This window comes from Aphis gossypii, chromosome 2 (genome assembly GCF_020184175.1).
Source record: "Aphis gossypii isolate Hap1 chromosome 2, ASM2018417v2, whole genome shotgun sequence".
NCBI lineage: Eukaryota > Metazoa > Arthropoda > Insecta > Hemiptera > Aphididae > Aphis > Aphis gossypii.
In genome coordinates, this window is record NC_065531.1 from 81,079,756 (window position 1) to 81,094,657 (window position 14,902).

A 14,902-nucleotide genomic window follows, 5' to 3' on the forward strand; every position below is an offset into this window, starting at 1 on the left:
TATTATAATTTATCCCTGCAGTCCAATAATAATAATCGGTACCGTACGTAGGGGTAAGTATATTATAAAACCTATTATGTATACATATATCACGTTTATATGCGATTCTGTTCGTATACGAGTGGCGACCCTCACGTGGGCCAATTATAATATAGCTTAGCGTCCGTTGTCAACGCAGGTGTATTATTGTTATTACGAAATTATACGTAGCCGCGGTTACCTACACTTCTATAGCCGAGTGAGTCGACCGACGGTCGCAGCAGGTGCAGCGGTGCATTTTTGATACATATTTATCAATATAATATCGTGTGTGTAATTTTAATATCGTATTATCGTATATGTGTAGGTACCTACGTTGTACCTATGGCCAATGACCGTGCAGTCATATATAGATCTAAACATAAAGGCGACTATAGTGACTAATACAACATATTATTATAATGCGAGTCGCGGGCTAGGGTAAACGGTGGTCTAGCAACGCGGGTGGGAACGGGTCCCCTCGATCGCTTTTATTGGATTGTTGCAGGCGGCGGTGTACGAACGGCGTGTGGTTAAGGGGAAGAAAAATAAAAAGAGAGGGTTGGGGTAGAGAGGAAGATAATCGCCTAGGTACCTACTTTGGTAGGGCTTCGCGTGCAGTTCACCTTCGACGACGCTACGACCCCATGGGCCATAATGCTTATGTGTGCGCTGCGCGTGTGAACGTCGTAGGTACCTATACCTATCTATATACTGTTTTAAGGGGTCACACAAGTCGTCTAGGCGCGCACGGCAAGACATAAACAGTAAATCACCATAACGTCGACCATAACATTAATATTATTTTACTCTACTATACGCTTACTTCGCCGTATCCGTCGTGTGACTTCGAAAGTACTTATACGTCTTGCACGTCTAAATATACTCCGACCAAAAACCGTGCGCAGCTTCTCTACGACCACGATGTTGTGATTGCGATAACGACGAGCCGCACAGGTTAGGTACGAGAAACTTCCGATGTGAATTATTTTAAATAGGTTCGGTACCTATTCGAAAAACAATAATAAGATTTATATAAAATACACGTACATGTGGTCATCTCGCGGTACCTACCCACGCCGAATATGTTCACGCTCCTGCGATAGTTGCAGTTGTCTTCGGCGGAATTCGAGTGGTTACAGGTTTCGGAACAATATACATCATAGTCCTATATGATAATAATATATAGTGCATCATAATATTATTATTATTATTGTCGTCGCGAGTAAAAAGTGAGTCATAGTAATTAACTTTTTCTTATTTTAGATTCTAAATGGAGCAAATAAATGTATTGATTTTACAATATTATTTATGCTTTTTTTTTTTAATAATATTTCACGATTTTTAGTACAGAAAAATACTCAGAAATTTAATTTTGATCGTTGGAGTGTTTTTTGTAGCAAATTGAATCTGTATAAAAATAAATAGTTGGTGCTTTTAGGAAGTAGATACACAAGCACGAATTGGACCGGAAAGCTACCAAGAAAATCTCGGCGGGTAGCTCAAAATATGGGGCAGTTATGAGTGTTTAGTTGAAATTTAATATTTTTTATTATGATAATGATGAATTATTGCAAACATTAGTGGAAAATAAAATGTAATCAAATTATTAAAACGTATAGTAGCTGTAACTGTGTAACTGTAATCAAACGTGAAATACTCATTAGGTATACCTTGCCTATCCGAGCTATTCGTCGTTGGAGGTACAAATTGAAAATTCTCAATACTTACTTTTCAAAATAATAGGGAATGGGAAAAATAAATTTTTTTATACAAAACCAGACAAAATTGGTCTTATTTTGTTGTCAATATTCAAAAACAAATAGCCGTATAGATACTTAATATTTTCAAAATATATATTTATTTTGACTGAGCTATTTATAATCATTTGACATTTTTAAATTTTTTCTCTATAAATAACAAAAATATTATGCTTGATGATAAAGCTTAAAATCTTAATTCAAACTTCGTTATGTTATTATTAATGCTAGGCTAGGTATTTAAAAATGATTAAGACATACATTGGCGCGATTATTCCTATGATAATTTTGTTCAAAACTCGTCAAAATCATGAAAATTTACAAAATATTTTGTAGTCAAAAAAATAGATGCCGTGTGGATCACTTTTATATTTAGGAGTGTTAAATTTGAATACAATAATAGATATAATTGTATACGAAAAACGATTCTGAACGGAGATGATTTGTCAGCCTAGGATATATATTTATTTGGCGGTGAAAAAGGTGGTTTATGTTTTAATAACTTGAATACCCCAAAATTAAATTTTGTACAACCCGACTAGTAATTTTTAATTATGTATAATAAAAATTTAAAATTATTTGATTGTAATTAGTTGTTATTTTACACGTGAATATTAGATTCAGAAAAAATTTAAACTTTAGATAACTTTTTTTTTAATTGGTCAACGCTCAACTTCTTTTATAATTAGGTATTGTAAGCCAAACTTATAGAAAATCTTGTATTAAATTCTCAACTCTTAGTTATTTATTCAAAATATTCATGATTTTGTCAATATTTGAACTTCAAACGCTAATAAAAATATTGTGCCTATGTATTCATATAATTTTTGAATCACTATAAGACTAACTTATGAGGACCTTTGTATTACATTTTCAAGTATTTTGACTGAGCCAAAAAAATGTTATCGACTTTTATAAAAAAAAAAAACTAAACAAAAACAAATACTTTAAATGCCTTTAAATAAGCGAAATATTTTGAAAATTAAATCATCTAAAGAAAATGACGATCTAAATAACTGGTGAAATTTTTAAGTAAGTATCTACGTCCTACAACTTGTACTTTTTGAATAATAACAAATATTGAAAATCGTTTGAGGATAATTAATCATTATCGTTACTTGATTTCGTAAAAATTTAAAATTCAGACTCTCGTAACATTTTTTCCTATAATGACGCTTTGAGTTTTCTCTATATAGTTGTTTGAAGAAAAAATTAAATTAAATTGTGACTAACGATTTTTTATTTTTTTTTTAACTTAAATAAGAACAACTTATAAGAAATCTTGTATTAAATTTTCCAGTTTTTTTGGGCACCCAAAATTGGCTCAAAAATGCCATAATATTTTGAAAATTTAACTGTGTACCTACTACCTATAGACATTTGGTGAAAATTTCAAGTATTTAAAGTGATTCGTTTTGAGTTACAACTGTACTGAAAAATCGATTTTATCAAAAACTGGCTTTGCGTAAAATTTCCAATTTTTCTATCACTTTTTTTTTGTTTTTTTTTCTCGATTTTTTTAAAAATTACTGTAAACTCCTTAATTTTGAACTTTGCACCTACTATACTACTACTTATGCACCAAGGATATTCACTTTGGCATCGGAAACCACCCCTAAAGTTTTAAATTGAAGCATTATTTTGATAAGTTATGGTGTACACAGTTATAAAAAAAACACACATCATTGTAAAATCAATACATTCATCACTTCGTTCAGAATCTAAAATGTATTAAATTAAAATTTTTTTCAGCTTTAATTCAATATACATCTCATTTACAAAAAACATATCATAAATATACTTAGTAATAATGGTTGATAGACCGTCTGTGTTCAGATTGCTCAGAATCGTTTTTTGTGTGTTATTCTTTATCATTGAATTCAATTATAAAACATACATTATAGCGACTTCTTAATAATAATGAGGTTCAGCCAACTCCTACTGTGCACCTTTTTTATGTTTTTTTCACCTATGTATAAGATTGCGATTACAAAATTAAGGTATTATACATATGCAAGACTGCTACTATATTTAATTTATGGATAAATATTTGAGTTTGACCATTGTAACTATGGTAATTATAATGTTTATTTATAAATTGATATCAATGTTTTTGATATAAAACTTTTGTATTCTATGGCAGCAGAGAGCATGAAGTTTCTCCGTTGAACGTATAGACAACTATATACCTACAATCTCAATTCGGTTTAAGACATTTCATTTATAAAGAACGGGTTTTGTTGTTCCTTTTGTCACTCTGTTATTTATGGTCGTTTCGTTACAGAATGGTATAAACATGTTTATTGTATTTAGATTTTATATACCTACGTGTAGAATTTAAAATCAAAATTTAAATTAATTTAAATTCCCAGCTGTATAAAAAATGCTATGTTAGTGTGGTTTCGCTGGTTTAATCAATTGAATAATAATAAAAAAAAAAAACATTAGGTATACGGAATCAAGTCGTATATGAATAGAATTCCTAGAAGAATTAATAACCCATACTCTTTGTAAACTATTATGAAATTGACAAAAATTAAAATGTATTTTGAATATTTAAAAAATTTTAATCGATAGGTTTATAAAAAAATCATTTTAATACCTCCATTTAGACAAATAGGCACTCAATGAGTAGGTACATATTTTAAATCATAGGGATTATTGCTTATTTATAATATATTCGATACTGCATTAAACAACTGAAATATATGTGCATATTATTGAAATACTGTACCTATTGTTAATATGACTAAATGTCGTATAGGTATATATAATTTATATAGTCTAGACAGTAGACACACAAAGCTTTATTTAGATTAAAAATGTACCTAATATTTATTACAAAGTAAGCTACTTGAAAACGATTATGCAGAGATGATATTTTTAATTATTAATAGGTAATACATATACTATAAAAAAAAATGGGGCTAATGCTCGTTTACTGTTTATATGCGTGTGGGGATTCTTTATCAAAAATGGCGGCGAGAATTTTATACATTTAACGTTTATATTTAATAGTTATTACACCAAAGATTATACATAATTTTAGTTGTATGTATCTTTTTAGTTCATTAATACATATAATGAATTTAGTTTTCATTAAAATTATTTTTCGCTCTAGAAATAATTTTTGTATTACATTTTTCTAAAATGATTTGCGTAGACTATAGTGTTTTTCAATCAGTATGTCACCGAATTAATCTAAATGTGTCACGAAGTATCTCAAATGACACAAAATATACAAACACTTTTGACATGATTTACAAAAACTAATAGGTATTTGATATAATTTCTATGATACTCAATAAAAAATAAGTTATCTGCTATATATATATATATATTATACTTTTAAAACTTAATACTAGGTACCCACTACCCATTATTCTTATTTTTTATTGTGTGTCACCATAATACAAAGGTTGAGAAATACTGTCATGGACAGTAGGTATATAATTCAGGGACCCGAGCTTTGACCAAATTACCTTTTTTTTTTTAGTTTGAGACAGACTACTAATGAAAATACTGGTATAGAAAATTTGAAAAAATAAACCATGTTGATTATCATTGCAACCACATGGTCCATGGACATCAATAATATTTCCATACCTACATGACACGAAGTATACCTATTACTATAAACCTCAAGACCCACTTTAAAGTCATGGATTCATTGAAGATGTTCAATTATTATTGGGTTAAATAGTTTTTTGCCAAACTCCTAATAATTGTAACTAAATTCCTGCATCTTATTAAAGGAAGCGGCATAATATTGTGATATAGTGTTCAAATACACATATGTACTTCTTACTGTTAAAAAACCTAATTCTTTTCGCAGGGACAAAGTCGAAATAGTAATAGTATAATAGGTAGGTAATATAATATTAAGCCATTTGGTGGTTTGTTACACGTGTGTCGTACGTTTTGGGCATTTGGCTGAGATAGGGTAAAGTCTATGATATTACTTAAACATTGTGGTGCTTTAACCATTATAATTATCATTATGCTTTCGAAGTGGCTTTTATACTTATATATAGTCTATATGGTGGTCGAGAAAGCGTGTTTGGGTCGCAATAGGTAATTTAATTTGTTTCTAAGTGAACGTCATGTATAAGAGACGGGGTGAAAATTTCGACGTGGGAATATGTCCACCCGAGTCCGATACAACAATATAATATAATAGGTGTCCCATGAAGATTTATTAGTATGTGTGGTGAGAGTATATAATATTATTTTCCACAATCTGTACATAACTAATGCACGGCTTGTTTCAATTGAATTATAGTAAATCTTTACGAGTTATTATGTATAATATATATAAGGTATACGGTATACCTCATAGGGAGAAAGGAAGAGACATATATTTTAAACTAGGTACTTGATAACTTTTCCGCTATAAAATTTTCATTTTTCCCGTATTTTCAATTTTCGTGAATTTATATTATAAATTTATTAAAATTTAAATATTTTAAATATTTAAATATTATATTATTAATTTATATCTACTTAATGAGCATTATTAATTACAATTAATAGAACCGGATTTGACAAAAGGTATTAGGGCAATTGCTTCGTGCTCGCCTTTTTTTTTTGGGAATTCTACAACATTACAAATACAAATAATAAAATTAAATATTGATAGGTAGATTTAAAAATTATTAAAACTATTTTAATAAATTACTATTGAAATAACGGATAATAGAGTTTTACTTTTGGTAGTTAAATGACTAGATTCTAGTCTTTAGCTTGAGGAACTCGAAGTGCGATTGTCGAAATAGAATACTGAATGACTATGATTTATAAAATGTAATCTACAACTTATATTATCATATTAGTGATTCTGGTTTTTAAATATTTATGCTACTATGCCTATTACGTATTATGTTATTTGTAGGCTATATATTTTGGTTTAATGATTTTTTTAAAACTTATTATTCGTTAATTTAATATTAGTCATTTTTGTTAATTTTAAATATAATTGTTATGTTCTGTTCTTAACGTCATGTATTAATGTATTATTATAAATAAATAAATAAATATGTGTATTATTAAGTTTATTTGAATGGGTGCTAATTATTTTTAATTGAATCTACGATTTGAAAATCATTTTATTTATATGAACTTTATCCTTTGTGTAAAATATTGTATAATTAAACTATATTAACGAATACTGAAGTAGTGAAGTGACGTTCTTGATTTTGAATATCATTACTGCACATCAACATAATTATGAAAACAAACACTAGGGTCACACACATTATATATTATATATTATAATATTGAAATATTATGCGTGTATAGCAAATTTCAAAGTTATATGATATATAATGTATATTATGACTATACGATTTTGAGATTCTAATTATTATAATATTAAATCTAGGATTAGCTAGAGCTACCTAATTATGTAATGCAAATGAATTACTTATAAATTGATTATTGTTTAGTATTTTTTTTTGCCGGAAAAATAATATTTGTGGTTTTATTTTAAAGATTCGTTTCAGTATTTAATATATTATTAAGTATAGATATTTGGAGGTGTAGGATAAGAGTGAACGGCTCTGTATTCAGAAGTGAAAAGCAAAAGAAATGAAAAAAAGTTAGGTATAGATGTTTGTAAAAAAAAAATCTATACAACTAATATTGCGGTTAAATGATGTATTTACTTACTACATCATATAATCGTATTATAATAGGTATTAAAATTATTTTATGACTTTGGATATTATAGTTATAATTCTACCTATTTTTATATTTTAAACCATAAGCTGTTTTTTGATGTAGTTTATTTTTTATTTAATTCTCATTTGGAACTTTTTCTTACCATACCTACACTTAAACAAATTTGATAATGATATTGTTCTACAAATGTCAATTACCAATAGTGGGAAACTTATAGGTTACTACCTATAATTTCATTTTGGAAAATTCCGTTTATACACTTAAGAATATAATATGTGTAGACAAAAACGTCGCCTTAAACTTTAGTTCTACGTAATAACAACTAATTATTTCTAATGATGTTGTGTGTTAGTAAAAACAGAAGCCTGCAGGATACGTAGGTGTACGACATTTCACAGTAGGTATTTACTATTTATACTATAGACGGGTATTATTATTGGATTAGAGAATCGTAAGGGTCGGCGGTGTCATAATTAAATTTGTAAGCGTTGAAACGAGTCGCTTATACTATAGTTTTCATAACACTACAGCAACTAAGGGTAATATTTGTCAGATTACATATTACAAGCGTTCTAAATATTATTATATAATTTTATATAGACAACGTGCGTTAAGTGTTCTAATTAGTATATAATGTAATATGTTTAGATACAAGAGCTATTATCAAGGCATATTATGTTTAGACATTTTGAGCTCATGGACGATAATTGGCCGGTGACGCGTTAATTTATTATAACGTCACGTGTTACTTAATTATGTCACTTAGAAATATTTACTTGGATAACTATTACGAAAATACAATTTTTTATTGAATGCACATTTTTAGAGCAGCAAAATATAACAACATAAAAAGCTTTATAAAATGTATTATTTGTTTAATTAAGGAATATTTTTATAATTTTTTAATTATATTACCATTTTCAGAAAAATGTACTAGTTCTTTTATTTTACTTTATGAGATACTTCGTGTAATTTTTCAAAAAAGTTATGCTTCTTTTAATTGATTAATTAAAAAAAAAAAACACTATTTATTTTGTCAACAATTTGTATCAGTTTAAAAAATATTATGTTATTATTATACTAGGATAAAAACTAGATGACATGAAGAGAAAAAACTTAAAAACTTATTTATCTCATTAAAATAATTATTATTAGTTCAAAATTTCAAATGTTCAATAATTCATTATTTATTAAGTTTGAATAACTTTATTTTCTAGTCACATTATTTTATTATTATATGTATAATTGTATTTGTTTTGATTTTGTTAATAATATTAATTTACTTTAAAGTTATTAATCTATCTAATACAAATAAAATATTCTATGTTATACAAAGAATTCATATATTTTTATTAAAGAATGATGTTTAAGAAACATAAAAAAAAATTTAAAAATCAATAACAAATACATTAATAATTATTGATGTATATCTAAGATGTCTGATAAAATAAATTTACTTGTAATAGATAAAATGCGGTTAGCAATAAGTCTGTCAGCTGTATTAATAGCGTGCATGGTGCGGGCTACGTATAATTTGGATTGCGAACAAAATCAAAATGGACAGTCCATGAGTTTTTTTAAGACGAATGGTGATCTTCTGTTAACTGGTGAATAAATTATTCAAAACATTTTAAATTTTATAAACATGTTTAATTTATGAATTTAACATATTGTTATAGGTTTTTTTGATGTTTATGACGAAAAATGCTCGGGACCTACCTCTACAGGTATCCATTCAATGGAAATGGTAGCCACTGTTGTGCAAATATTAAATTCGATTCATTACATTCCTGGCATTACATTGGGTATGTAAAATGAGCATAACAATACATTATAATATAAAATATTATAGGAAGTACTTATATGTGATCATTTATCACTGGCCATGGCATCATTGTTCATATATGTCATTGAATATAATTTTTTAATAAACAATTTAGTAATTTGCTATAGTTAATGTTTTTTTTTTTGATTTTAATTTAATATTTGTTAAATTCCTATAATTAGCCCGAAGGAAACCTTTACCTATTGAAACGATCTATTAGATTTGCTTACTACGACTTCACTCAAACACGCATATACATATATAAATATTCGGTAAACTCGGGAACCAAATGGTACTCATCTCAGTTAAATCTCTACAGCAGTACAGCACTAATGGTGTACACGTTATATGTATATAAATATAATATTGTATGTTATCTAGTAATATTACGTTGCTTGTGGTTCAGTATTATGATAATATATTTAGACGTTAAATCGTCTCTACTATCATGACTTAGATCAGGTCATAATCTCTCCCTTTTCCATTAATTTATAATTGTTTTGAAATTCGTCTCCCTGTTGCACTATTAATAATTAACTATTCGATATAATCTAAAATAGCTGTCTCCTGCACTTAATTCCCAACGTTTGTCTAAAAGGAGATTCGGAGGTTAAATTCCATTGACTGGTAAATTAATGGAAAATTAATGTATTTGTTACTGGATGATTCCTTGTAGGATCAGTGAACAATCATATTGTATGAAAGTCATTATATTTTTACAATAATTATTTTTTTACTTCTAAAATTTGGTGGTAAATATGGCATAATAAGTCAATGAGGTAAAAAATATAACTTTTATTTTACTTTTTAAATTTTAATAATTTCATTTTAGTATTTTACAAACGCATAAATACACATATACACAACTTAAATAAAATAAAATTTATATTTACCTAACGTCCTAATCAATAATCCATATAATAGGCTGTAATTTAAAAAAATAACATAATTTATTAGACTACCTCATTTACATGACTATTCGATATTGATTAATTATGTATAAAAAACTTTAAAGGTGCTACATTAAAAAAAAAAAAAACAATTTTCAATAAGTGTTGACTAGATATAAATTAAAAATTTCCATTTAACGTATAATATTAGAAAACAATAAATCGTATTCCTTTTAATTTTTTAAGAGTACATTATTATTAGCTTTGTGGTGTTTGAAATTCAATACACGCAATAAACAATTCATGACAGTGGTGGTTTTGAGAGAAATGATTTTGATTCCATTATTGAAGTTTTATCCAAACCACTATTCATCTATAGTCAGTTAAGTTTAATTTATAGGTATTACAAGTCTCAGGTGCACGTTTGTGCAAGAGATCTAATTAGAAGATTTATTACACTTTAACCCGAGTTCATAAATTTAATTATTTAAAGTTTGTTTGTTTTAATTATTTTTTATTTTTTCATCTATTTAATCAGGATTAACGTTGTACGAAGTGTGCTCATATCGAAGTTCAGATCTCCAAAAAGCTCTGATATCGTTTGTAGTCGACAAAGATTGCAATAATTCGACCACTCCAATTGGTAATTATTACAATATGTGTTTGATATTGTGAATTTGGAATAGATATTGATGTAGAAAAAATATATTTTAATTAAACTCAATCTTAGCCATTTATACTACCGAAGACATACAAGCCAAAATTAGTCCGTCGATTGGTTTGGATATACCTATCATAACGGCAGGACCTATCATTGACGTCGACATTCATGCTGAAGCAGCCGTCAAGTTTTTAATCGTAAATAATATTGATGTCGCGGACGTATTAGTTGCGCAGGATCTGGATGTCGCTCAAAGATTTGAAAGTGTGGCCAAAGACAACGGATTGTGTTTGAACAGGACAGTTTTAGCTCAAAATCTCGGGTAATTATACTGTATCTATCTACAGTGAATTCGTTATTTTATTTCGTATCGATTTTAGTTAAATAACTTGCAAAACGGTTGTTTTATAGGAATCTGAACGATTCCTCAGTAGTCATTGTTATGACGAACAAGAATATCATTAAATCAATTATCGAATCGTCTTCGAGCGTTCGTGTATCTCATTTCATAATAATACCACTGGACGGACCTTTACCGCCTAAACCAGGTATTCAAACATTTCAAACGTAAAATAATATAAATGTCCGCGATCAATGACGTGATTTCGGGTTTACTTATCCGGAAACGAACGCGTTCCAAATCGAGTTCACGGTATTGTCACTGTCTTGCTATTTCAGACTTTGAGTACGGGTCGTACGTGTTTCAAGCGTACGGCAGTTGCCCGTTCGTAAACAGCAACAACGACAGCAGCAACAGCAACGTCATCAACAGCAACAACGACAGCAGCAACAGCAGTCACAGCGGCGTTCCCGCCGCGGCCTCGGAACAGCTGCAAGCGGTGTCCGCGCAGTTCGTACAGACGGCCGCGGACGTGTTGCGCGCGGTGGACGCGTATCTCGGGAACGCCAACGACGGCGACAACGAGTGCGGCCGGAACTCGTCCACGGCACAGTGCGGCGCGGCGGCGGCGGCGGCGGCGGCAAACCGATCGGCCGCGGGTTATTACGACGCGGAGACGGTGGGCCGAGTGCTGGACAGGCTGCTGTTGCTGGACGGCAGCGACGGCGAGTACAACGTGACGCTGGTGCACGTGACCGAGTACGGCGGCGGCCAGACGGTCGGCGGTTACGCGCAGGACTCGAACGGCACGCGCCGGCTGTGGCTGCAGCGGGACGGCGGCGGCGGTCAGCTGACGTACCTGGGCAAGTGCAGCGAGACGGACGGCGGGACGTGTCCGACGTGCCGGGAACGGCCGACGGCGGCGACCGCGCCGGCGTCTCCGCCGCACGGACCGCTGCTGGTCACGTGGAAGGTGGACGTGTGGATCGCGTCCACGCTGACCGTGTCGGCGGTGGGCGCGACGTGCGCCGCGTGCATAGCGTCGTTCATACTGATGCGGGTGTGCAAGAAGGACGTGATGGAGGGCAACCCGACGTTCACGTTCGTGCTGGTGGCCGGCACGCTGCTGATGTACGCCAGCGCCGTGCCGTTCGCCGTGCTGGACAGCGCCGCCGGTTGGCCGCGGCAGGCCGTGTGCTACGCCAAGCTGTTCGGTTCGTCGGGCAGCTGCGCGTTCGTGTTCTCCGCAATGCTGGCCCGGAGCATGATGATCGCCGCGTGCGACTGCGACTCGAGCTTCATGAGTCACGTGAACGGTTACCTGCAGACGTCCCTGTTCGCGTTCACCGTGGGCGTGCAGCTGGCGCTCATGGTCCAGTTCGCGGCCATACACGCGGCCGTCGTGCCGTCGTCCGACCTGTGCCGGGTGTTCGTCGACGGTCCCCTGTTCCTGGGCACCATGTCGTACGACGCGCTGCTGCTGGCGCTCCTGTGCGTCACGTCCCCCTTCGTGTTCCGGTCGAAGCGCAACTACCGGGAGGGCGCGTGCTTCGCCATCGCCACTTACCTGGTGTCCGCCGTCTGGCTGGGCTGGGGCGCGGCGTACGCGGCGCTCCCCGGACAGTGGTCCGACATGTGCGTGATGGTCGGCCTGACGGCGACCGCGACCGTGATCGTGATCACCGTGTTCATACCGCGCACGTACATGATGATGTTCGGCATCGTACGCGAACAGATCACCAGCTCGCTGCCGTCCCTCGGTTACGGTCACGGCGGCGGCGCCAGCGTCACGGACGTTAACTACAGGAGCACGCAGGCCCTGTACGATTCGGTCCACGTGGCCGCCCCCAAGTGCCAGTCGTCCAGTTTCAAGGGCCAGTCCAACCCAAATTACTACTCGCCGGCCGGGTCGCATATACATTCGATTCCGAGGAGCCGGCCACTGACTCCGGTCGACGAGTATGACACACCTCCGTCCATCGACCACAGGATAACCAGATTCTAAGTATACAGTCGAGCCCTTATCGATCAGCTGGTTGTCCGCGGTGACGTTCGTTCGATTACTACTTGTACCAAATTATTATCGATGCCAATAAATAGGTCTAAAATAACGCGACTACCCTCTGACCGCGCCCCGTTGAACGATATATTATAATAGTATTGTTATTATAGGTACAATTTATATTCATCGAATCTCCTCGTTCGTTTTTTTCATCATAATATTATGTGTATGTAGGTACCGTACTCATAATTACTATTATACGTACACAGGGTCCAAGGTCCGGGATTTTGTATTAATTATTATGATGCACACAAAATTAAAAAAATTTACATAAAAATAGGTACTTGGAAAACGGAATAAAGCTTTTAGAGGTGAACTGTAAATCGTTAGTCATTGTTTATTATTTTTTTACACATTTATTATGAACTCATTTAAATGGCATTAGTTTGAAATTATAAATTTAGTATTGTATTTATATTATATGTATATACATATAATTATAAATGCATCTGTTCTATCATTGAGTAATTTTAGGTTCAAATAATAGTTACAATCAAATATTTAACCAAACTTCGGCATAAGGTTCAGAGACTTTTTTAGTTCTAATTAGATTCATTTTCTCTAGAAAAATAAATCTCTACAAATAGGGTGTTTATGAACGTTATACTCCTTTTATTCAAGGTTTGTCCTTGTATCTACTATCTTATAGTTTATATGATATAGTATTAATTATTGTATTAATTGTATACCTATATATTGTAAATATTTGCTTAATTATAATAATAATAATAAAAAAAATTAATTATTCAATTTCGTTTTTATATAATATTTAATTTTTATGTAATTATCTAGAGTTATGTAACTTACATGTATATGTTTTTACTTAATATATATAAAGACAAAGGAAAATCATCCTTTTCAGGATTTACAAAGGATCTACAACAGTTTTACATCACTATATTGTATTAAAAACCGTTGAAATATTTTATTAGAACTATTTTAAGTCAAATGTAAAATGTACATACAAATCTGAGACCACATTGTAACTGCCCATTAATTAGATACCTAATTATCTCATTGATTTTGTAGTTACTAGTTCCTTACCTTATTTCTCGATTTAATATGACTTCTGCTTCATATTGTCAGATAATCAATGTTGCATTGTATAATTCGAACCTATGTATAATACGAGTATATATTATGAAGTGTATTAATTAATCAGATAATAGATAATTTGTAATTATTTAAAATATATTATTATTATTCAGTACTATTTAACTATTAGAAAAATTAATACTTACTATTGAATATTGGAGTTCTGAGTAGGTACTTATCAAATAGCCCGAAGTATAGAATACACACACACACACACACACACACACACACACACACACACACACACACACACACACACCACACACACACACACACACACACACACATATATATATATATATAATACAAAATATAATTGATAATATTTTATCTTCATACTTATTTTGTAATATTTGTATGATATTTTACTTACCCATTACTCACTCAGGTTAGGGTAAATCGATTGCTTTATATTATATACTCCCTCGGACTACAGTTTAAATATAAAATATTAAATAACTGTCGTCTGTCGGAATGCAATGAAAATCTACTTTAAATATTTTATTTAATTAGGGCAAAATATAAATTATACTTAACTTATACATTTTGTTATAATGTACTAAGAACAAATT

At 32.0% G+C, this 14,902-nt stretch overlaps 2 protein-coding genes and 1 long non-coding RNA gene across 3 annotated transcripts in view; 1 reads left to right on the plus strand and 2 right to left on the minus strand.

Annotated features, from left to right (window-relative positions):
- The window catches only part of LOC114121363 (dentin sialophosphoprotein-like), a 19,675-nt gene extending 18,734 nt beyond the window's left edge, over positions 1-941 (minus strand). Inside the window, exon 1 of the mRNA XM_050200740.1 lies at positions 845-941. The gene's annotated coding sequence lies outside the window, so the exon portion shown is untranslated. The remainder of the gene's footprint in view (positions 1-844) is intronic.
- LOC114121371 (uncharacterized) lies at positions 630-14,445 on the plus strand. Its single transcript, XM_050200745.1, has 7 exons — positions 630-1,250; positions 8,924-9,064; positions 9,137-9,262; positions 10,711-10,815; positions 10,903-11,155; positions 11,245-11,381; positions 11,512-14,445. The coding sequence occupies exons 2-7, from the start codon at positions 8,929-8,931 to the stop codon at positions 13,176-13,178; spliced, it is 2,424 nt and encodes an 807-aa protein (XP_050056702.1). The 5' UTR covers positions 630-1,250; positions 8,924-8,928; the 3' UTR covers positions 13,179-14,445.
- On the minus strand, positions 935-3,677 carry LOC126550012 (uncharacterized). Its single transcript, XR_007604036.1, has 3 exons — positions 3,580-3,677; positions 1,093-1,186; positions 935-1,025 (listed from the first exon to the last, which is right to left on the minus strand). It is a non-coding gene; the product is annotated as an uncharacterized LOC126550012 (long non-coding RNA).
- Positions 14,446-14,902: the final 457 nt, after the last annotated feature.

Bases quoted from the DNA above. Each gene is read 5' to 3' on its own strand.
- LOC114121371 (XM_050200745.1), top strand. From the start codon at position 8,929: ATGCGGTTAGCAATAAGTCTGTCAGCTGTATTAATAGCGTGCATGGTG. The intron at 11,156-11,244 runs GTAATTATACTG...GTTGTTTTATAG, and splicing joins GTTTTAGCTCAAAATCTCGG to GAATCTGAACGATTCCTCAG. The intron at 11,382-11,511 runs GTATTCAAACAT...TTGCTATTTCAG, and splicing joins ACCTTTACCGCCTAAACCAG to ACTTTGAGTACGGGTCGTAC.